The 19768-nt window shown below is 42.8% G+C and overlaps 1 protein-coding gene across 1 annotated transcript in view; it reads right to left on the reverse strand.

Moving 5' to 3' along the window:
* LOC142311129 (uncharacterized) overlaps nt 1-19768 on the reverse strand; it is a 237355-nt gene that overhangs the window by 164562 nt on the left and 53025 nt on the right. The window contains exons 8-9 of the mRNA XM_075349272.1: nt 12887-12931; nt 1309-1353 (exon numbers count right to left, since the gene is read on the reverse strand). Coding sequence (XP_075205387.1) covers nt 1309-1353; nt 12887-12931 — 90 coding nt within the window. The remainder of the gene's footprint in view (nt 1-1308; nt 1354-12886; nt 12932-19768) is intronic.

The raw sequence follows: 19768 nt of genomic DNA on the forward strand, positions 1-19768 counted from the left end.
GGAAGTGATGGAGCTGTCACTTTGCCTTGATCATTACATAGAATTGACTCCTTCTGCTGTTTGTCACTGGAACCCCAGTGATATAAATACCCATATGTATATGTTTAATGGAGTATGTAATGGCATCCATTAAACATATTGTTATTTTACAGTGTATACCATGGGATTAAATTGTGTAGTCTACTATTTATTCTATACCTAGTTTGTGGAATACTCATGTATACTAGCCAAAATAAGGCCAAAAGGACACTCTTTTGGCTTATGTCTAACAATAGAAATATATAGAAACGTTTATTGTGAACATCGGGTGCTTTTGTGGAATACATTTTAAAGATGGATGAAACACATGATGTGAACAGGTCCTACTATGAAATAGATCTCTTTATATACACTGCCCACAATTGCTAAGATAGGAGGATTCTAACCCAATGCTAGTAAAGGGGGTTTTCGGTCACACAGTTTCTTAAAAATTGTTCAAAAGAACTGAAGTCCTCAGTGGTTGATACCTTTTAATGGCTAACTGAAAAGATGGTAGCAATAGCAAGCTTTCGAGACTGCTCAGGTCTCTTCTTCAGGCTCAATATGTGACTCTTCAGATTTTGTGTTATAGTGAGCCTGAAGAAGAGACCTGAGCAGTCTCGAAAGCTTGCTATTATTACCATCTTTTCAGTTAGCCATTAAAAGGTATCAACCACTGAGGACTTCAGTTCTTTTAAACAATTTTTTATCTCTACTGGCTAACACGGTACAAAGATATATTTTACCTGTCTCACAGTTTCTTAAAGCACAGTAAAGCCTATCAGAAATTAAGAAACTTTATAATTTACTTTTGCTACTACTAACTATATTACACAGCACAGATGTGACTGGACACATATATTGATTACACATCTCTGAGTTATATTTAAATGTGAATATCCTAACACTTCTTAACTATGGGAAAATAATCAGGTTCTCCGCACTTTTCAAACAAGATTACCCCTTTTATTTTATCAACCATGCTTTTTATAAACCAAGTAAGACAAGGTAGATACTAAGAATATATATTCTACACAAAGAAACAACAAATGTGGCTATGTAAGCACATGAAATGAAAATTGAGGTGAAAGGTCAGGATATGTATAGGAATTTTACACTGAACATTTATGATATGACAGGACATGCACTGATTTCAAGCACATTAGTAGAAATGTCAAACAAGCTGTAGAATAAATCAACCCCACAGCAGATTAAAAGTGACAACACAATAGCACTATCATAATTATCATATTGTGTTCTTCAGCTGGAGGCGGTGTCTTATTTGCTCACCTTCATCCCTTGAATACCATCTAAACCAGGTGCACCTTGATCCCCCTAGAGAAAGGAAAATAAAAGCAGCAGTCATACTTGTGAAATGGAAGCCCAAAGATTACGGTGAATGAGCATATTAGGACAATGTAGATTCTATCAATAAAAACAAAAACTTAAGGTGGCTTTACACGCTACGATATCGTTAATGTTTTATCGTCGGGGTCACGTTGTTAGTGACGCACATCTGGCATCATTAACGATATCGCAGCGTGTGACACTTATCAGCGACCTTAAGCGACTGCAAAAATGGTGAAAATCGTTCACCATGGAGAGGTCGTCCCAAACTCAAAAATCGGTAAGGGTTGTTTATCCATGTTGTTCATCGCTCATGCGGCAGCACACATCGCTATGTGTGACACCGCAGGAGCGAGGAACGTCTCCTTACCTGCCACCATCCGCAATGAGGATGGAAGTAGGTGGGCGGGATGTTACGTCCCGCTCATCTCCGCCCCTCCGCTTTGATTGACCGGCCGCTTAGTGACGTCGCGGTGATGCCAAACGTCCCTTCCCCTTGAGGGAGGGATTGTTCGGCAGTCACAGCGACGACGACGACCAGGTAAGTGCGTGTGACGCTGCCGTAGCGATAATGTTCGCAGCAGCAGCGATCACACGATATCACATGGGCAACGGGGGCGGGTACTTACACGCTCGATTTCACTAGAAATTGCTAGCAATATCGTAGCGTGTAAAGCCCCCTTAAGTCTCTGTCTGGAATCTAGAATTAATTTTTGGGAAAAAAAAGTTATCAATTAAGGTAGCACACTATGCCCCCAATTCTTAAACACTTGTATCTCGCATACCCATCTTAACGAGGGCTGGGCAGGGTTATGAGGCACATGATACTTCATGAATTTGATGATTCTTATAAGTGGTGTGCACATGCGTATGCTTCACAAGAAATGTTACTCCAGTCCGTCAGAGACTGGAGTAATATTTTTAGCTTAAGAAACACTGATCAAAAAACTTTCATGAATCACTCCATTACTGTGCAAAGGCTCCTCGCCCGTGAGTGAAAGGGGGTTTGGTGTTGGGGATATGGTTATTGTCCGTGACGCCACCCACGGTTGTGGTGATTTTAGTGACACCACCGCTGCTCTGAACGGGGATCCCGGGAGCGGTGACTGGAGCAGCTAAGTTGTTAGTCCTCCCCTCCGTGGGTAGGGGGTTGATGGTCCCGGGGCCCGGTGATGGGGTAGGACAGGATGTCAGGCGAGTTATGGGGCCTGATGAGGTGCAGGGACGCGGGGGCAGCGCTGTGCCGTACGGCACTGTGGTACTCACTCAGCCTGAGATGTTGACACAGTTCACGGTAAAACACACGGCTGGAAAGACAGTTCCCACGGACAGCTGCTGTTGCTTTTCCCCGGTAGTTGACGGTGACTGTCTCTTTCCCTGCACCTAGTCCTTTGGTTAGTAGCGATGGGTTCCCACCGGTAACCCGCTCCCCGGCTTGGATATAGGCCGGAGGAGCCCCTTCTTTGCCCGCAGGCGCTGGCCCTGAGAAACTGGTGCCTTGGCGGTGGCGGTGTTTCTCCCACACGGTTGGACTTTTGCCTTCAATCGGGACTTGGTTGTTTGGAAACCCGGAGGTCCCCTTCACTGACGGATTTGGCAAATTACGGCGACTCCAAGCCTTGCCGGGATCCGAAAGGCCCCTGCCAATGGTGCTGGCCTCACTTTGTGTACCGCTCCGGTACCGCCGGGCCACCACCCGTCCACAGTCCTTTCGGCAACTCGGATCAGCCACTCCTGCAGACGGTCACCGCCGTCTGCTAACCTTGCTGTCACTGTCCGGGGCACACACCCGGACGCTCTCAGTCAGTTTTTGCTTGCTCTACTGCCACTTTACTCCTCACTCTTCCACTTCCCTAGCTAAACTCAACTTTTCCCGCCTCCAGGACTGTGAACTCCTCGGTGGGTGGAGACCAACTGCCTGGCTCCACCCCCTGGTGTGAACATCAGCCCCTGGAGGAAGGCACCAAGGGTTTTTGGGTCTAGCTTTGGTGTACCTAACCGGGGTGTAGGGTGTGGTGGTGTAGTTACCTGTGACCCCTGGCTTGCCCAGGGCGTCACATATGCACACACAGAATGTGGTGAGCCTTCCTCATAAAGATGGCTGCAGCCCAGGTGCAAGATTCTGATGTCACAGCCACTCAAACCTCCACTCTAAAGGGGAGGGGGCGGCTGCTTAGCATAAGACATGCATACTCATAAGGCTTGCACTGGGGGCCCATCATATAATGAGTGAAATGCACAGTGTCTCAACTGTGCCAAAACCTAGGTCAGGTGGGCCCATCAGCACTATATATAAGTGCATCTCACATGGATACGCAAGATGCACAGTGTCTGAACTATAGCCTATAAATGACGCACAACACTAGGTCAGGTGGGTCTGTTAGCACTATATGAGTGCATAACACATGACAGGCCCACCATTTTACCACCTGAATTCAAAAGGTTCACACACATCCTGCAAAAATCGATAAAATGTGTCATACGTCAAATAGTGAGATATTAGTTTATATTTTGGCCTAAAGTATGTAAGCTCACAATCCATTTGTCAAAGATTCTCACACTTGCGAGTCCCTACACTAAATTAGTTAGGAAAACCACATAGAACTATATAAAAAAAACTCACCAAAAGGAGCCAAGACAGATGATGTATGCACACACAGAATGTGGTGAGCCTTCCTCATAAAGATGGCTGCAGCCCAGGTGCAAAATGCTGATGTCACAGCCACTCAAACCTCCACACTAAAGGGGAGTGGGCGGCTGCTTAGCATAAGACATGCACACTCATAAGGCTCTCATTTTCCTGTACCCCAGTTCCAACAATTTAGTACATAGTTGAGTAGCTTGGATCTGTTTCTATGTTGAAGTTAAGACGTTTTGGCCATAATCACTCTATGAAGACTAGTTCTGTCCAGATTTCTCTGATCAATAGATGGGTGTAGCTGGGTCCCCATGGTTGTTGCCAGTTTTGAGCTGATGATACTGCTAGATTCTGAAGGGTCATAAGCATGACGTGTCACTCATCTGCTGCACCAAGATTCCTTGACTGACCACAGCACCTCAACATTGTCCATTCTTGATGCTTCTTCAAAAGAGCTTGAGCAACACATCCTGAAAGACCAGTCTGCTTTGAAATCTTTGTTTGGGTGAGACCTTGCTCATGCAGTATAACTACCTTATGTTTTGTTGCCATGCTCAGTTATGCCATGATGTTTGATATTTAACATGAAACTGTCTTTCATAACCTCACTTTCATGATAGACTGTGGCTTTTCCTCATCAAGTTTTAAATCTCCTACAAAGCTGTTTCTGTATCAATTAATGACTGTGTTTAGACCTACAAATAAAAATTATGATAACCATCACCTGTTTGGTATAATTAGTTACCCATACACCTGACCTCAATCCTCCAAAATCCCTGACTTTGTTCATGTGTACCTAGAATTATTGATGGGTGTACCTCGAAATATTGATGCTGTTTTGAAACAAAAATTGATGTCATATAGATCTTTTTGTTAATTAACTTGTTTTTGTTAATTGATAAAAATAAAAATGTTAACACTTTTATTTTTTAAAGCATTCTTACTACATTGTATCAGTGTGAGTAGTTTTGCTTGAGAATCAGTCCTGAAAATATTAGTTAAATATACAAATAGAGTAAAATAAAGTGATAGAGGTATAAATACATTGTAAAGTGCTGTAGAATATGTTGGTGCTATAGAAATAAAATTATAAAAATTATTATTACTTAGGACAAGCCCCTATAGACTCCGATATTATCCCCTCGACAACATGAGTTGCTACTTAAGTCACCACCCGAAATAAAAGAAGGATGTCATCCTGATTTATGCAGATGCCTATTTGTTATACTATACAGGAAGATAATGACAGAATCTCACAATCAGTGCTGAAATCAGAATCCATGGAGGGGTTATTTTGGCTGGAAACTCAATATGGTATCTCTGTAGTTGTGAGACTGCATGGCTATCATGGCTATAGGGTGACAGACAGTTAGTGTGGTCTACTAAATGTTACTGAAGGGGGTAGAGTTACGTGGAGTTTATTAGTAAAGGTGGTGCTAACATACTTGCTGAACTTCTGATTTTCCATTTGTCATGGTGCTGATGAAGATGAGGTGGTGTTGTGATGGCTTGCAGCAAGTCAATGATAAAAAGTAGGCACTTAATAAAGTTTTGTAATTGATATCTCAGCTCGGGGTCTTTCTGCAGCTCCTTGCCGATTAAAGCTTGTCATATTGTTCAGACACGGCTAATGATTAATTATCAGGGAGATGAAATAGCAGAGCCTGAACCTGCTGAAACCCCGAGACTGCAGGACATGTAATGCTGGAAGACAAGAGCTATGGTTTTAATTTCATTCTTCCTTCAGTTCGCTTTTCACCTTTAGTAAAAGATCTCTTTTTTTTTTAAGAAGGCCTACAAGCCAAGAGAAATTAGACAAGAATTTTCTGCAATATTTCCCAGCTGGCTAGCAATTGTGTTTGAGCATTTTTCTTCATTCAATGAATGCTTTCCTTGTGGTAACATGATCCGCCAATTATATATTATTCACGTGGGGAAAACAAGAACGTAATGCTTCGGTATACTCAGCCTACCCGTTTGTGTAGGAACAGAGCTTAGATGTAAAGACTTTCTTCCGTATATTACAAACATGCCAAAAATATATCATCTAGGAATCCAAACAGCATTAGGGATTTAGCGGAGCACTGGCTGCATTTGTGGGGCTATCATTTTCATTAAATTTAACACATTAAAATTCACTGAAATATAATTTTTTTTTAATATCAAAAACTTAAAAAAAATGTAAACAGACATTATAAAAGATAGATTATGCAATCATTTTTTTAAAAAATGTATTGTTATTCCACGGTGCTAGGAACATGGATATTTCACATGTTTATCCCCATAAAAATAAAAAAAGCCCATACTTGAGAGGTTCCGGGGGTGTCGGAACTCGATTTCCCGGGGTTTATGTGACTTTTTATGACATTCAATCTAATCATGGTTTCATTCTTTACACCTTAAGGGGTACTTTGCACACTACGACATTGCAAGTCGATGGTAGCGATGCCGAGCGCGATAGTCCCCGCCCCCGTCGCAGCTGCGATATCTTGTGATAGTATTAGCGAACATTATCGCTATGGCAGTGTCACATGCACTCACCTGCCCTGCGACGTCGCTCTGGCAGGCAAACCGCCTCCTTCCTAAGGGGGCGGGTCGTGCGGCGCCACCGCGACGTCACATGGCAGGCGGCCAATAGAAGCAGAGGGGCGGAGATGAGCGGTACGTAAACATCCCGCCCACCTCCTTCCTTCCTCATTGCAGCCAGGACGCAGGTAAGGAGATATTCCTCGCTCCTGCGGCTTCACACACAGAGATGTGTGCTGCCGCAGGAACGAGGAACAACATTGTAACATCGGTCCTTCCTAAATTATGGAAATGACCGACGCTACACCGATCATACGATTTTGACGCTTTTGTGCTCGTTAATCGTAGTAAAAAGGATTCACATACTCCGATGTCGACAGCGACGGCGAATGTGCATCACTTTCGATTTGACCCCACCGACATCGCACCTGCGATATCGTAGTGTGCAAAGTACCCCTAAGACTCAGGAGCAATCAACAGGAAGTGAGCGACACTACTTAACTATCCGAAAGTGGAGAGACAGAAGCCGGCGGTGATTAGACATAGGGCTCGCAAGAAGTCACAAACTCATGTGAGTCCTCAGAATGTGAATTCTAACATCGCTGGAACCACTCCAGCACCAGAAATGAGATGGGAAATGAGAAGAGGTTGTCTAAGTAGTGGACAACCCCTTTAAGAAGGCCTTCCATACATACCAGCTAAAAAAATCTTTAAAAAAAAAATCTAAATTTTGAGAAGTCTTTAATAAGTTTAAATGTGTCTACTTACACAGTGATTTTTTGGAAAATACATACACCTGTTTTAGTGGTGCTTTTTTGCATCTCCCTCTACATCTTAGGCCTAAAAGCTTAGAAACCTAAGGCCTAACTTGCCCCACTACTGATAAAGTGTACGCAGCCTAAGGCCATTCATTGAGTTTTGTCACTGACACATTAATATTGAAACATTTTCTAGTCACTGGATCTACAACAATAGCTGCAAGGTTACCAATCTACTGTACTCTTAAGGCCCAGTCACACTAAACAACTTACCAGCAATCCCAACAATGATCCAACCTGATAGGGATCGCTGGTAAGTTGCTAGGAGGTTGCTGATGAGATGTCACACTGCGACGCTCCAGCGATCCCACCAGCAACCTGACCTGGCAGGGATCGCTGGAGCGTGGCTACACGAGTTGCTGGTGAGCTCACCAGCAACCAGTGACCAGCCCCCAGCCAGCAGCGCCGCGTGGAAGCATGCTGCGCTTGGTAACTAAGGTAAATATCGGGTAACCAACCCGATATTTACCTTGGTTACCAGCGCACACCGCTTAGCGCTGGCTCCCTGCATACCTAGCCACAGTACACATCGGGTTAATTACCCGATGTGTACTCTGCTACGTGTGCAGAGAGCAGGGAGCCGGCTTCTGCGGACGCTGGTAACCACAGTAAACATCGGGTAACCAAGAAGCCCTTACCTTGGTTACTCGATATTTACCTTCGTTACCAGCGTCCCCGCTCTCACACTGCCAGTGCCGGCTCCTGTTCTCTGCACTCCTAGCCACAGTACACATCGGGTTAATTACCCGATGTGTACTCCGGCTACATGTGCAGAGAGCAGGAGCCGGCACTGGCAGCGTGAGAGCGGGGACGCTGGTAACGAAGGTAAATATAGGTAACCTGCTTTGGAGGTGGTAGTGGCCCCCTTACTTCTTGGGCCACTGTGCTGGTGCACAAGTCCCACCAATGATATCTCCGCCCGTGGACTGGAGTATAAGACATGGCGTAAGAGCAGAATAGTGACTGCAGCCCTGGATATTACTGCCCTGGAAATATATGATCTGATGTAACAGAAGAATAATGACTGCAGCTCTGGATGCGACTAGAGTATAGAATCTGAACTATAAGCAGAATGATGACAGCAGTTTCTTTTGTCAATGGAGTATAAGAAATGGTGTGACTACAGCGGTAGATGTGGCTGGAATAAAAGATCTGATGTAACAGTACAATAGTGAGTGCAGCACATCTCGTTTATCTTGTACCCACCACAAGTTCGAATGTTAGTCCATGCGCGGTACAAAGTTTATTTAAAAAAACAACCACAGATTGTTTTTTCTTTCTGTCAGACACTACAGATGGTAGAAAAAAAGTACCTGTCTTTTGCGCCGTCTCTGAATTTACAGAGAATTGGTAACCCAGACCATCATGTGGGTCAAAGCTGATCTTCTGACACATTATATACAGTGCAGATGACTACATGACCATGACCACAGTTTAGTCCACAAATATTTAGACAGTGACACAAGTTTTTGCATTTTAGCTGTTTACTGACACATATTCAATATGGGCTTTAAGTGCAGACTCAGTTTTCTTTTGAGGGCATTCCCATCCTAATAGGAATAAGGGTTTAGGAATTACAGCTCTTTAATATACAACTGCCTCTTTTTCAAGGCACCTAAAGTAATTGGATAATTATCTCAAAAGCTCTTTAATGAGCCGAGTGGGCTATTCTCTCCTTAATCCATCATCAATTAAGCAGGTAAAAAGTCTGGGGCTGATTCCAGATGTGGCTTTTGCATTTGGATGCTGTGAACCCACAACATGCAGTCAAAGGAGCTGTCAATGTAAGAGAAACAGACCATCAATAGGCTGGAAAAAAAAATATTAAAATTCATCAGAGAGATAGTAGAAATGGTAGGGGTGGCAAATCAATAATTTGATACATTCTGCAAAAAAATAAAATTGAGTAGGCTGGTGAGCTTGGGAACTTAAAAGGGCCTGGATGTCCACAGAATACAACAGTGGTGGATGATCACAGAATCCTTTCCATGATGTATAAAAACCCCTTCACAACATCGCCTCAAGGGAAGAACATTCTCCAGGATGTAGGTATTTCAGTATCTAAGTCTACCATAAAGACAAGACTTCATGAGATCATATACAGAGGGTTCACCACAAGGTGCAAACCATTAATCAGCCTTAGATATAGAAAGGCCAAATAAGACTTTGCCAAAAAACATCTAAAGAAGCCAGATCAGTTCTGTAAAATTATTGTTTGGACGGATAAAAAAAAACATCAACCTGTACCAGAAGGATGGGAAGAAAAAAGTGTGAAGATAGCGTGGAACAGCTCATTACCCAAAGCACACCACATCCTCTGTAAAACATGGCGGAGGCAGTGTGATAGCCGGGCATGCATGGCTTCCAATGACACTGGGTCACTGGTGTTTCTTGATTATGTGACTGAAGACAGAAGCAGCCAGAATGAATTCTGCAGTGTACAGGATTATACTTTCTGCTCAGATTCAACCAAATGCAGCACAGTTGATTAGACGGCACTTCACTGTACAGATGGAAAATGACCCAAAATATATTGCAAAAGCAACCCAGGAGTTTTTTAAGGCAAAAAACATGAATATTCAGCAATGGCCGAGTCAATAACCAGATCTCAACGCCATCGAGCATGCATTTCACGTGTTTAAGACAAAACTGTACTTAAGGCCTCTGCCACACTCACGTGAAATTCACGCACGTGCTGAGAGACACGTATTTCCCCTGCGTGTTGCGTGCAGGTAAGTACGTGTCTCTGGTACGTGCGGGCCACGTGTGTTCTACGTGTGCTATCCGCGATAGCACAAGTAGAACCGGTAATTTACTTACCACCTGGTCCTTCCTGCTGTCCGCGCTGCTGTCCGTGGTGCTGATCCTCGGTCTCCAGCCCTCCCGTCTCCCCGCTGCTGCTGCTGCCAGGCAGTGAAGTGAATATTCTGTGAGATTAATGAGCGGCGGTCGGCAGCAAGAGGCAGCAGCAGCAGAGACAGGAGGGCTGGAGAAGGTGAGTTAATGTTTTTTTTTTTTTTTTCACTGACACGTGTGTTTTCTCCGGCGCGTGTCACACGGGACCGCATCCACACTACACCTGTGTGGTACGGGTGCGGGCCGTGTGACACCCATGCTGCGGGAGAAAACACTAACATGTCAGCGCTTTGAAAAACGCACACACGTACAAACGCACACGGACACACGTTACGTATGGTTTTACATGTGTGTGCCTGCTACAATAGGGTAGCATTGCTTAACGTGTCTCCGTGCCGCCAGTACGTGTAAAAAATGACAAACACGTGCCGGCGGCACAGATGTGTGTCGCAGGCCTTAGACAGAAAGATCCACAAACAAGCAACAAATGAAGTCCGCTGCAGTAAAGCATCACAAAAGAGGAACCCCAGGTTTGATGATGTCCATGGCTTCCAGACTTCAGGTAGTCATTGTCTGTAAAGGATTCTCTACAAAATATTAAAATTGAACACTTTATGGTAAAGTTAATTTGCCCATTTTCTTTTAAGCACGTCAAATGAGAAGGTTCGTAAATATTCCACGAACATCTATGAGTGGTATTATTAGAAAGGGGAAGCGCCTAAAAAGTACAGCAACTTAGCTATGAAGTGGTAGACCGGCAAAGTTACATACAAAGTGGTGGCAATGAGTGCTGAGGCACATAGTGTATAAAAATCTCCAACACTCCGCTCACTCAAGAAATACACTGCTCCAAACCTCCTCTTGTATTAACATCAGAACAAAAACTGTGCAGCAGGAGCTTCATGGCATGGATTTCCATCACCAAGCATTGGATTAAGTGGTATATAATACACCGACACTCGAGCAGTGGAAATATCTTTAGTGGAGTGAAGAATTACACTTTTATATCTTAGAGTCTGAGGGACGAGTCTGGATTTGCCGAATCCCAAAAAATGTCACCTGCTTGACTGCACTTTGTTAGGCTAGCGCCACACATCCGTGCCTCCGGTACGTGTTTGGCATTTTTTACACGTACCGGCGGCACGGAGACATGTTCAGCAATGCTACCCTATGGTAGCAGGCACACACACGTAAAACCACACGGAACGTGTGTCCGTGTGCGTTTGTACGTGTGTGCGATTTTCAAAGCGCTGACATGTCAGTGTTTTCTCCGGCAGCACGGGTGTCACACGGCCCGCACCCGTACCACACGGGTGTAGTGTGGATGCGGTCCCGTGTGACACGCGCCGGAGAAAACACACATGTCAGTGAAAAAAAAAACAAAACATTAACTCACCTTCTCCAGCCCTCCTGTCTCTGCCGCTGCTGCCTCTTGCTGCCGACCGCCGCTCATTATTCTCATTGAATATTCACTTCACTGCCTGGCAGCAGCAGCAGCGGGGAGACGGGAGGGCTGGAGACCGAGGATCAGCACCATGGACAGCAGCGCGGACATCAGGAAGGACCAGGTGAGTATAATAATTACCGATTCTACGTGTGCTATCGCGGATAGCACACGTAGAACACACGTGTCACGCACGTACCAGAGACACGTACTTACCTGCACGCAACACGCAGGGAAAATACGTGTCTCTCGGCACGTGCGTGAATTTCACGTGAGTGTGGCAGAAGCCTTAAACTGTAAAATTGGTGTTGGTGGGATGTATGTGGTTGTTTTCATGGGCTGGCCTAAGCACCTTTTTCTAGTGACTTTGCAATTACTCTTCTTGATCAATGGCCAATAATTTCCACACCCAAAAATCTTGTGGAAAGACTTCTCAGAAGAGTTTGAGCTGCTATAGCAGCAAAGTGAGGACCAGCTCCATATTAACGCATATGAATTTTGAATGAGACATCATAACAGCTCTTAAGAGCTTGGAAATGTGTTTTCTTTTATTTAGTGAATAACCAGTCAATTGAAAAATATTTTACCTACTAGTAAAGGACTAGCAATCTGTTTCGGTTTACACTCCTGATTTCTAGGGCTGCTGGCCCTCACCCCGGTTTGTCTCTACTCCTTTGTGGTTAAACAGTAGCCACAGAGTTTTGGCTACAACTTAAAAGAGCATTTCAGCTCACTGTTGCATCCTTGTCAGCAAGAGGAGAGTTTTTCTTCATAGATCAGGTTTCAAAGTGATTTTGGCACGCAACAGAACACTTTAGGGGGGCGCTGAATTTCAGAGAACCTTGACCTGAAAGATATCTAAAAGGGCCACCAATGTCTCTCCTGTCACCATATTTCCAGTGATTTAATAGAAAACATATGCATGTGCACTCCATTCCTATTCATAGTCTTATCTAGTAATATTTACAGAAATAAAGTAAAAAGAAAATCAGAGTATTAAAGAAAAAAATTTACTTAATACATCAGAATGAAAAGCAATGGAGTATGATAAGATTATACCTGCTTAAGGGACCAAGAAGAGAACCATTATGACAGGCTCATCAATCCCTTACATCTTAGAAATTAACAAACCAGGCATGTTCATCTAACATCATGGCCACACTTTTTTTTTTACTCTTTTTAGAGTTATTTATATTCAAGTACAATTTGATGTTCAATGTAATTTAGGGGTTTTTTTACCTTCTCCCCGTCGAGTCCTGCAGTGCCAGGGTCTCCGGTTGAACCCTACAATTAAATCATTGTTGACAAATTAGTTAATTGCAAGAAATCACAAATAAATATGTCCACCTTATATGACTGCAATTTCTAAATCCTTAAAGTGCACACTGTCAGGATTCTCTGGTGTTTCCAGTCAGAGTCACATGACTACGATGACTAAGTATGCGATTTTCGTACGTCCGATTGCATTCCAACTAGACGTGTTCAGCTTCATTCAATTCACTTGTCCAGTCACGTCTAGTTGGAATGGGACCAGAAGTACTCAAATTTCATACTTGCGGTCACATAATCATCTGTTCTTGCTGCCAATACCAGAGAATTTTGACAATATATGGGGTGCATGCCAGAAGGATTCAGAAGTCTTTAATCACATATAGTGATTGTAGACATTTATTAGAAGACTGGACAACCCCTCTAGACCACAGAGTAACCCATTGAAGCATGGTAACTTAAGGAAAAATAAATAAATAATAAACAATACAAATAATAAGCCTCTATCAAAATCCTGACCAAGAAATATCAGACCAGGATATACTTGATGTAACACCTAAAGATCATAAAGTCACACCAGACTGTTGCGTTGAGTTTTTATATTGAGTTTGCTAGTTGAAAAGAAAATCTTTAGATGTGTTTGTACTTTAATAAACATATATTTACTATTTTCCCTATATTTCAAAGGTGCTCCATGTTTTGTTGCCATCGGCCTCTTATGTCCAAGTAGCTCAACTTTCGTTTTATGCTCGACACAGGGGAGTATTTTGAGTTTGGGTTTGTGACCAGTGCAATATGTGAAGGGGGCTCGCTCATTTCAATAGCTGAGGTTGTCCCTTTCTCATTTTATGACCCATGACTGAGAAAGGACCTCACGATTGAAATGAGCTAGTCAGTCAGCCCTGTTCACACTCTGCTTTGGTAAAAAGACAACACACGAAACTTTCATTTGCATTGAGTAAAAGCCAGAAATTGTTACTCAGGGCATTACCCAGGCAGTTGCTGACATCTGAGGATCTGGGGCACCTTTAGAAGTCTAAAGATATTCTTTAAGCTGGTCAAGAAGAATATATGTAAAATTTCTGTCTTTAGACACCAATAAGGGAACTTTACTGCATATTACTTATAAGGGTATGTGTACACGCTAGGTTTTTGGTGCAGAAATGTTCTGCACCAAAATCTGCACCTTGCGGCAGAAAAAAGCACCAAATAACACGTCTTTTTGGTGCATTTTATGCCATGCATTGTTTTTATGAAATTAATAGCTGTAAATGCAGGAAAAAAACGCACCAACAATTGACATGCGGCTTCTTTTTTGTACCCAAACTGCAAGGAAAAAAGAAGCGACATGCATACAAAACTTCAGAATTCTCATAGACTTTACTGGCATAAGGCTAGACATACAGATTTGGGCTAAAAACTGCACCCAAATCTGCAACAAAAACGCAGCGTGTCCACAGGGCCTTAAGCCCCCACTTAACTCAATTATAATTATATAGGATTTTGTCTCATCTTGTTTCATTGATAAAACTGTAAAGTGCTTGTAAAAATAAGTAACTTTACAATTTACCTCTTATTAAAAATCCTTTCCATCCTTAAGAATTTTACAGTTCACTGCATTTTTGTATAGGTTACTGGCCACCTCTGCAGGCGATCAGCAGTGGGTGATCTAAAAGGAAAGGAGCGAGTGCTTGCAGGCTCCTTGATATAGGGCTTGCAAGAGCTGCTCTGAAACTGGATGGATTGCACAGAGCACAAAGTTCGGACCAGCGGCAAGACAATGTCGGTGATCCCAACCATAAATCTTCAGTAGCACACTCTCCCCGAGAAGCTGGCAGGCTTAGTGCATTAGGCATAGTGCGCTAATGATGAAAATAGATGAGAAAACCCCTTAATTAGGCTCTACTATCTGTCTGACTCTTTAAAGGGAATCTATCAGCAAGTTTTTGCTACCTCATAGGAGAACAGAATAATGTAGGCAAAGAGATTCAGAATTCAGCAATGTATCACTTAGATTACTGGCTTCAGCCGTTCTGATACAATCAGAATTGTGAGATTTAAAGGGAATCTGTCATCAGATTTGCCAACAATAAGCTGCGGCCACCACAACTCTTATATACAGCATTCCAGAATACCATGTATATAAGAGCCCAGGCCAGTCTGTATAACGTAAAAAACACTTTTATAATACTCACCTAGGGAGTGCTCTCGGTTCGGTGCTTCCTCTGTTCAGTCTGGTGCCTCCTCTCTGCTGCGATCTCTATCCTCCTTCTACCCAGCCCAGTGTAAATGATGCATCTACGTCATGCACACTAGCCGGCATTGAAGTCCTGTGCAGGCGCACTTTGATCTGCCCTGCAATACTGTAATGCACAGGCGTGAGGAAAGGTTAAAGACCGCCCGCGCATGCACACTGCAATACTTTGATGTGCGCTTAGTAGGGCAGGTCAAAGTGCACATGTGCAGGACCTCAATGCCGACTAATGTGCATGACGTAGACGCGTCATCCACACTGGGTTGGGTAGACGGAGGACAGAGAATGCAGCAGAGAGGAGGCACCAGACCGGAGAGAGGAAGCGCCGGATTGGAGAGCAGCGACACTCAACAACGACACTCATCTCCTAGATGAGTATTATAAAAGTGTTTTCTATGTTCTACACAGCGTCCTGGGCTCTTATATACACCATTTTGGAATGCTGTATATTAGAGCTCAGTGGTGGTGGCTGCAGTTTATAGTCACCAAATCTGGTGACAGGTTCCCTTTAACCATGTAGCAGAGCTGAGAGACCTCTCTACAGAGATTGTACATTGCAGTGTGGTGTCAATCAAAGAAGGGGGTGTGCCGGACTGCCGTGCCTGTGACATTGTAGTCCAAGCAATGAGAAGTCCTACTGCTTAAACAAACATAGCAAATAAACAACAGATCAGACCTTGACAAGACAGGCATCCCTGAATTCTCTGTGTTAACCCTTGCAACATGCGGTCTTCAGCCTCCATAGCAAAAACCTGCTGATAGATTCCCTTGTAAAGGGAATTGTGGGGTATAGAATTCTCATCCAGAAAAATGAAGCTCACATACAAATATGAATGGAGAAATTAATTAGCACATAATTTATATAGTTGGGCATATACAATGCTACAATATTTGTTAGAGATGATTGAACCATTACACGTATCTTATGCTCCAGATTTGGATATTATGCACAATCTTTCACAGTTCCATTTGCCAATCAGATGATATTTTGATTTGTAGAATGATTAAACTCAAGTATGAGCGGATCTCAGATGACACAGGATGGTATACTTGAAGAATATCAAGACAGCTGCCAGCATTGTTAGATCTGTTCTCAGTGTCTCAGTGATTACAATGGAAAAACACTTCAATTACTGCCTGATATCGAAACAAAATCATTTGCAGGAATGTTCTGTTTATTGAAAAATGACCCTCCCGGAGGATGTTGCCATATTTTAGCGAGCGTATTTGGTCAGTAAGATGGACAGTTGTGATGTAAGATTCTTTCCGCAGCTCTACAGCTCCATCTTTCATTTACTCCACGATGAAAACCATACATATATTTTACCAGTGACCATGAATCATTTTATTTATATGCCCGTGTAGAACCAGTTTTAGGCTTGGACATTTTTACAGAAATCCCAAGTCCCTAATAAATGCCGTATTTTTTGTTTGCAGTACATAATAAAAAATAATCATTTGCACAAAGGTGCTTTGAAATCTAATTAAAATGTTACCCTCAGAGACTGCCTCGGCCGGCTGCAGCTCACCAGACTCATCTATTTTACAATTGATTGTGATTGCCGGAATGTCATCGGCTGTCACCGCTGTGGAGTCATGTCCTGACGCAGCAGATCTGGCTATGTACGCTGCACGTCGGCATATAAAAGTGCCCAGACCTATGTTGTACAGTACCTATAAGCTTATATATATTCACATATGTCTGGCAGATTTGAGTCCAGACACTTTTGTGTCTTACTGGAAAAACCGCTACACAACAGGAAGCCATAAAAAGTATACTTTCAATGGCAGACCTATAAAACATCTGAATATATGTCTTTAAAAATAAAATCCCCAGAAAAAAACCAATCCTTTGCCAAGGGATAGCAATTATAATGTATACTTTTCTTAGACAGATACATTTGAAGAATTAGCATACCGTAAATTTGGCATCCAGTTGCATCGCCTTTATGCTAAGTTAGCGGAAAATGGCCATATATAAATTAAATATTAAATTAATATGAATTAAATATTAATTTTAATATGAACTAATATGAATATAAATAATTTAAATTATAATTAAGTAAATATTAAATTAATTAAATATTAGATACAAGACTAGGAGGCAGAAAATTCTGTTAAAAATGAAAAGAAATAGGAATATTATCTGGGAATTTATTACAATAGTAAAATGGTTGTTTTATTATGATGTCTGATATTAGCTGCAGGTAACTGCACACCGGCATTACGTAGCCGATTATTATAACACAAGGCATGTACGCTACAAAAACTACATTCATGCTGGGAAGACGGACATATTTAATAGCCTCTACCTATGTTCCTTCCATTAACAGATCTATGCATAATGTGATTTCACTGACCAGAGACTTGGCATGAGGATCCTGTCTGGCAGTATTCTACCACAGTAGCACATTGTAACTGGCCAGTAAATTACTGCCATGTGACAGGAGTTAAAGTTCCTCTCACCTCCTTACTTAGGTCTCGCTGCAACTGTAGGAAGAATGATGAAAACACAAGTGAAAGTGCTCAGGGCTGGATCGTCAGGTTTACTTTCCCCCAAATCCTCTGGGGCCCTGTACACATGGAGCCGTATACAGAGGAGTACTAATGATCCTCGGCGTACAATGCAAATAAGAAAACAATGAAGGGATGGCAAATTTATCACTTCCAGAATAATATTAAGGTATTCTCCTGTTCAACAAGGTAATCAATTATCCAAGATGGAAGTAAACTGGTTTTACCAACCACAGTTGTGAAATCAATTATGTCACACCTATTGTGTATAAAGAAGAAAGGCCTACAAAGTGGGGCTCTTAATCTAGAAAACATTATTACAAGGGTGTACACAGATTGCAATAGATACTCAGTGTAATTTATATTAAAGCACCACTACAGAGTTGTTTCTTTTTTTAGCGCTGGGGGTGGCGCTTTAAATCTAGGCGACCTGCCCCCTGTTATATGCTCACCTTCCAGTGGCTTCACCTTTTACTGACACCGCTTCAGTCCTACGGCGCCATCTATTGCCCGTAACTTCTGACTAGTCGGAAGTAAGAAGTTACGGTACGTCACAATCTCTCAATGCAACTCTATGAGAGCAAAAAATAGGCCAGAATGAGGCTCTCATTGAGTTGTATTGTTTTGTGACAACCGACATGCTCCATGAAATACTGGAGCTGCCAACAAGACAAAAATCACCAAGATAAACCGGAGCAGTAGCGATAGAAAATGAAGCTGGCAGACAGTGAGTATAAAACAGGGGCCAGGGGACTTAAATTTAAATCAGGGGTCCCCAACTCCAGTCCTCACCACCAACAGTGCTTGTTTTCTGGATTTCCTTAGTATTGCACAGGTGATAATTTAATCACCTGCACTGGAGATGATTCCAACACCTGTGCAATACTAAGGAAATCCTGAAAACATGGATTGTTAGTGGGGTTTGAGGACTAGAGTAAAGGGTACTAGATCGCACATGCGTAAAATGACCTATGTGCGATCCCGAAAGATCGCACTTGTGATCTAGAATTTCGCATCGCTAGCGATGTCGCAGCATGTAAAGTACCCTTAAGGCTGCTTTCACACATCCGGCTGTAGCACTGCGGCACAATCCGGCGCTCTGCTGAAAAAACGAAACCGTTTTTTTGCCGCCGGTTTTGTTTTTTCCAGCATTGACTTGCATTGGCGCCGCATTGTGCCGCATAGGCTTGCGTTCCATACGTTTTTTGCCGCATGCGGCAGATTTAGCCGATGCGGCGGCCGGATAGAACGTTCCCTGGCACGTTTTTTGCTCCGGCAAAAAAAACGCATCGCGCCGCATCCAGCCGATGCGGCGCATTTTTCAATGCATGCATATGGACACCGGATGCGGCGCGATGCGGAAAAAAAACGCATCCGGCCGCCGCATGCGGTTTCATCCACTGCGCATGCTCAGTAGCGTGCCGCAACTGGAAAAAAACGGACGGGCCGCATGTAAAAACTTATGCAAAGGATGCGGTGTTTTCGCCACATCCGTTGCATAGGTTTCACAGCCGGATTGAGCCGCAGTGCTCACACCAGATGTGTGAAAGCAGCCTTAAGGAACAATAATTTAAAGCAACACTCCAGCAATAAAAATAAACACTGGAGTGGTATTTTAAGCTAGTGTTTTCATGATGAGTATTTAGTGAATTTTTGATGTTGCCGATTTTCTGCAGCATGTCTGCACTAAATAAGGTTATGATGAGCATTTTGTTCATTGCATTTCTGACTACATTTTTTTAAATGCGTTTTAATCACATTTTTTCTCTTTTTGGTATATCTTATTTTAATTTAAACTAATTTATTTTGTTTATATAGCAATTTTGGCTGATTACATTGAAGTCTATGGATGAAAAAACTGCAAAAACGCTAAAAGAATTGACATGCTGCAGATTATTTTTTGCACCAAATATGTAAGTCAAAAATAAAGCAACGTGTGCGTGACACTTCAGGATTCACATTGATTTTGCTGGCACCAGGATTCCCTTCAGGTTTTGTGAGTAGAGATGAACGGACCCATGGAAGTTCGGGTCCTTCAGGTTAAATAAAGTTCAGTGCGAAGCCCGAACTCGACCTTGTCACCA

This window comes from Anomaloglossus baeobatrachus, chromosome 1 (genome assembly GCF_048569485.1).
Source record: "Anomaloglossus baeobatrachus isolate aAnoBae1 chromosome 1, aAnoBae1.hap1, whole genome shotgun sequence".
NCBI classification, from domain to species: domain Eukaryota; kingdom Metazoa; phylum Chordata; class Amphibia; order Anura; family Aromobatidae; genus Anomaloglossus; species Anomaloglossus baeobatrachus.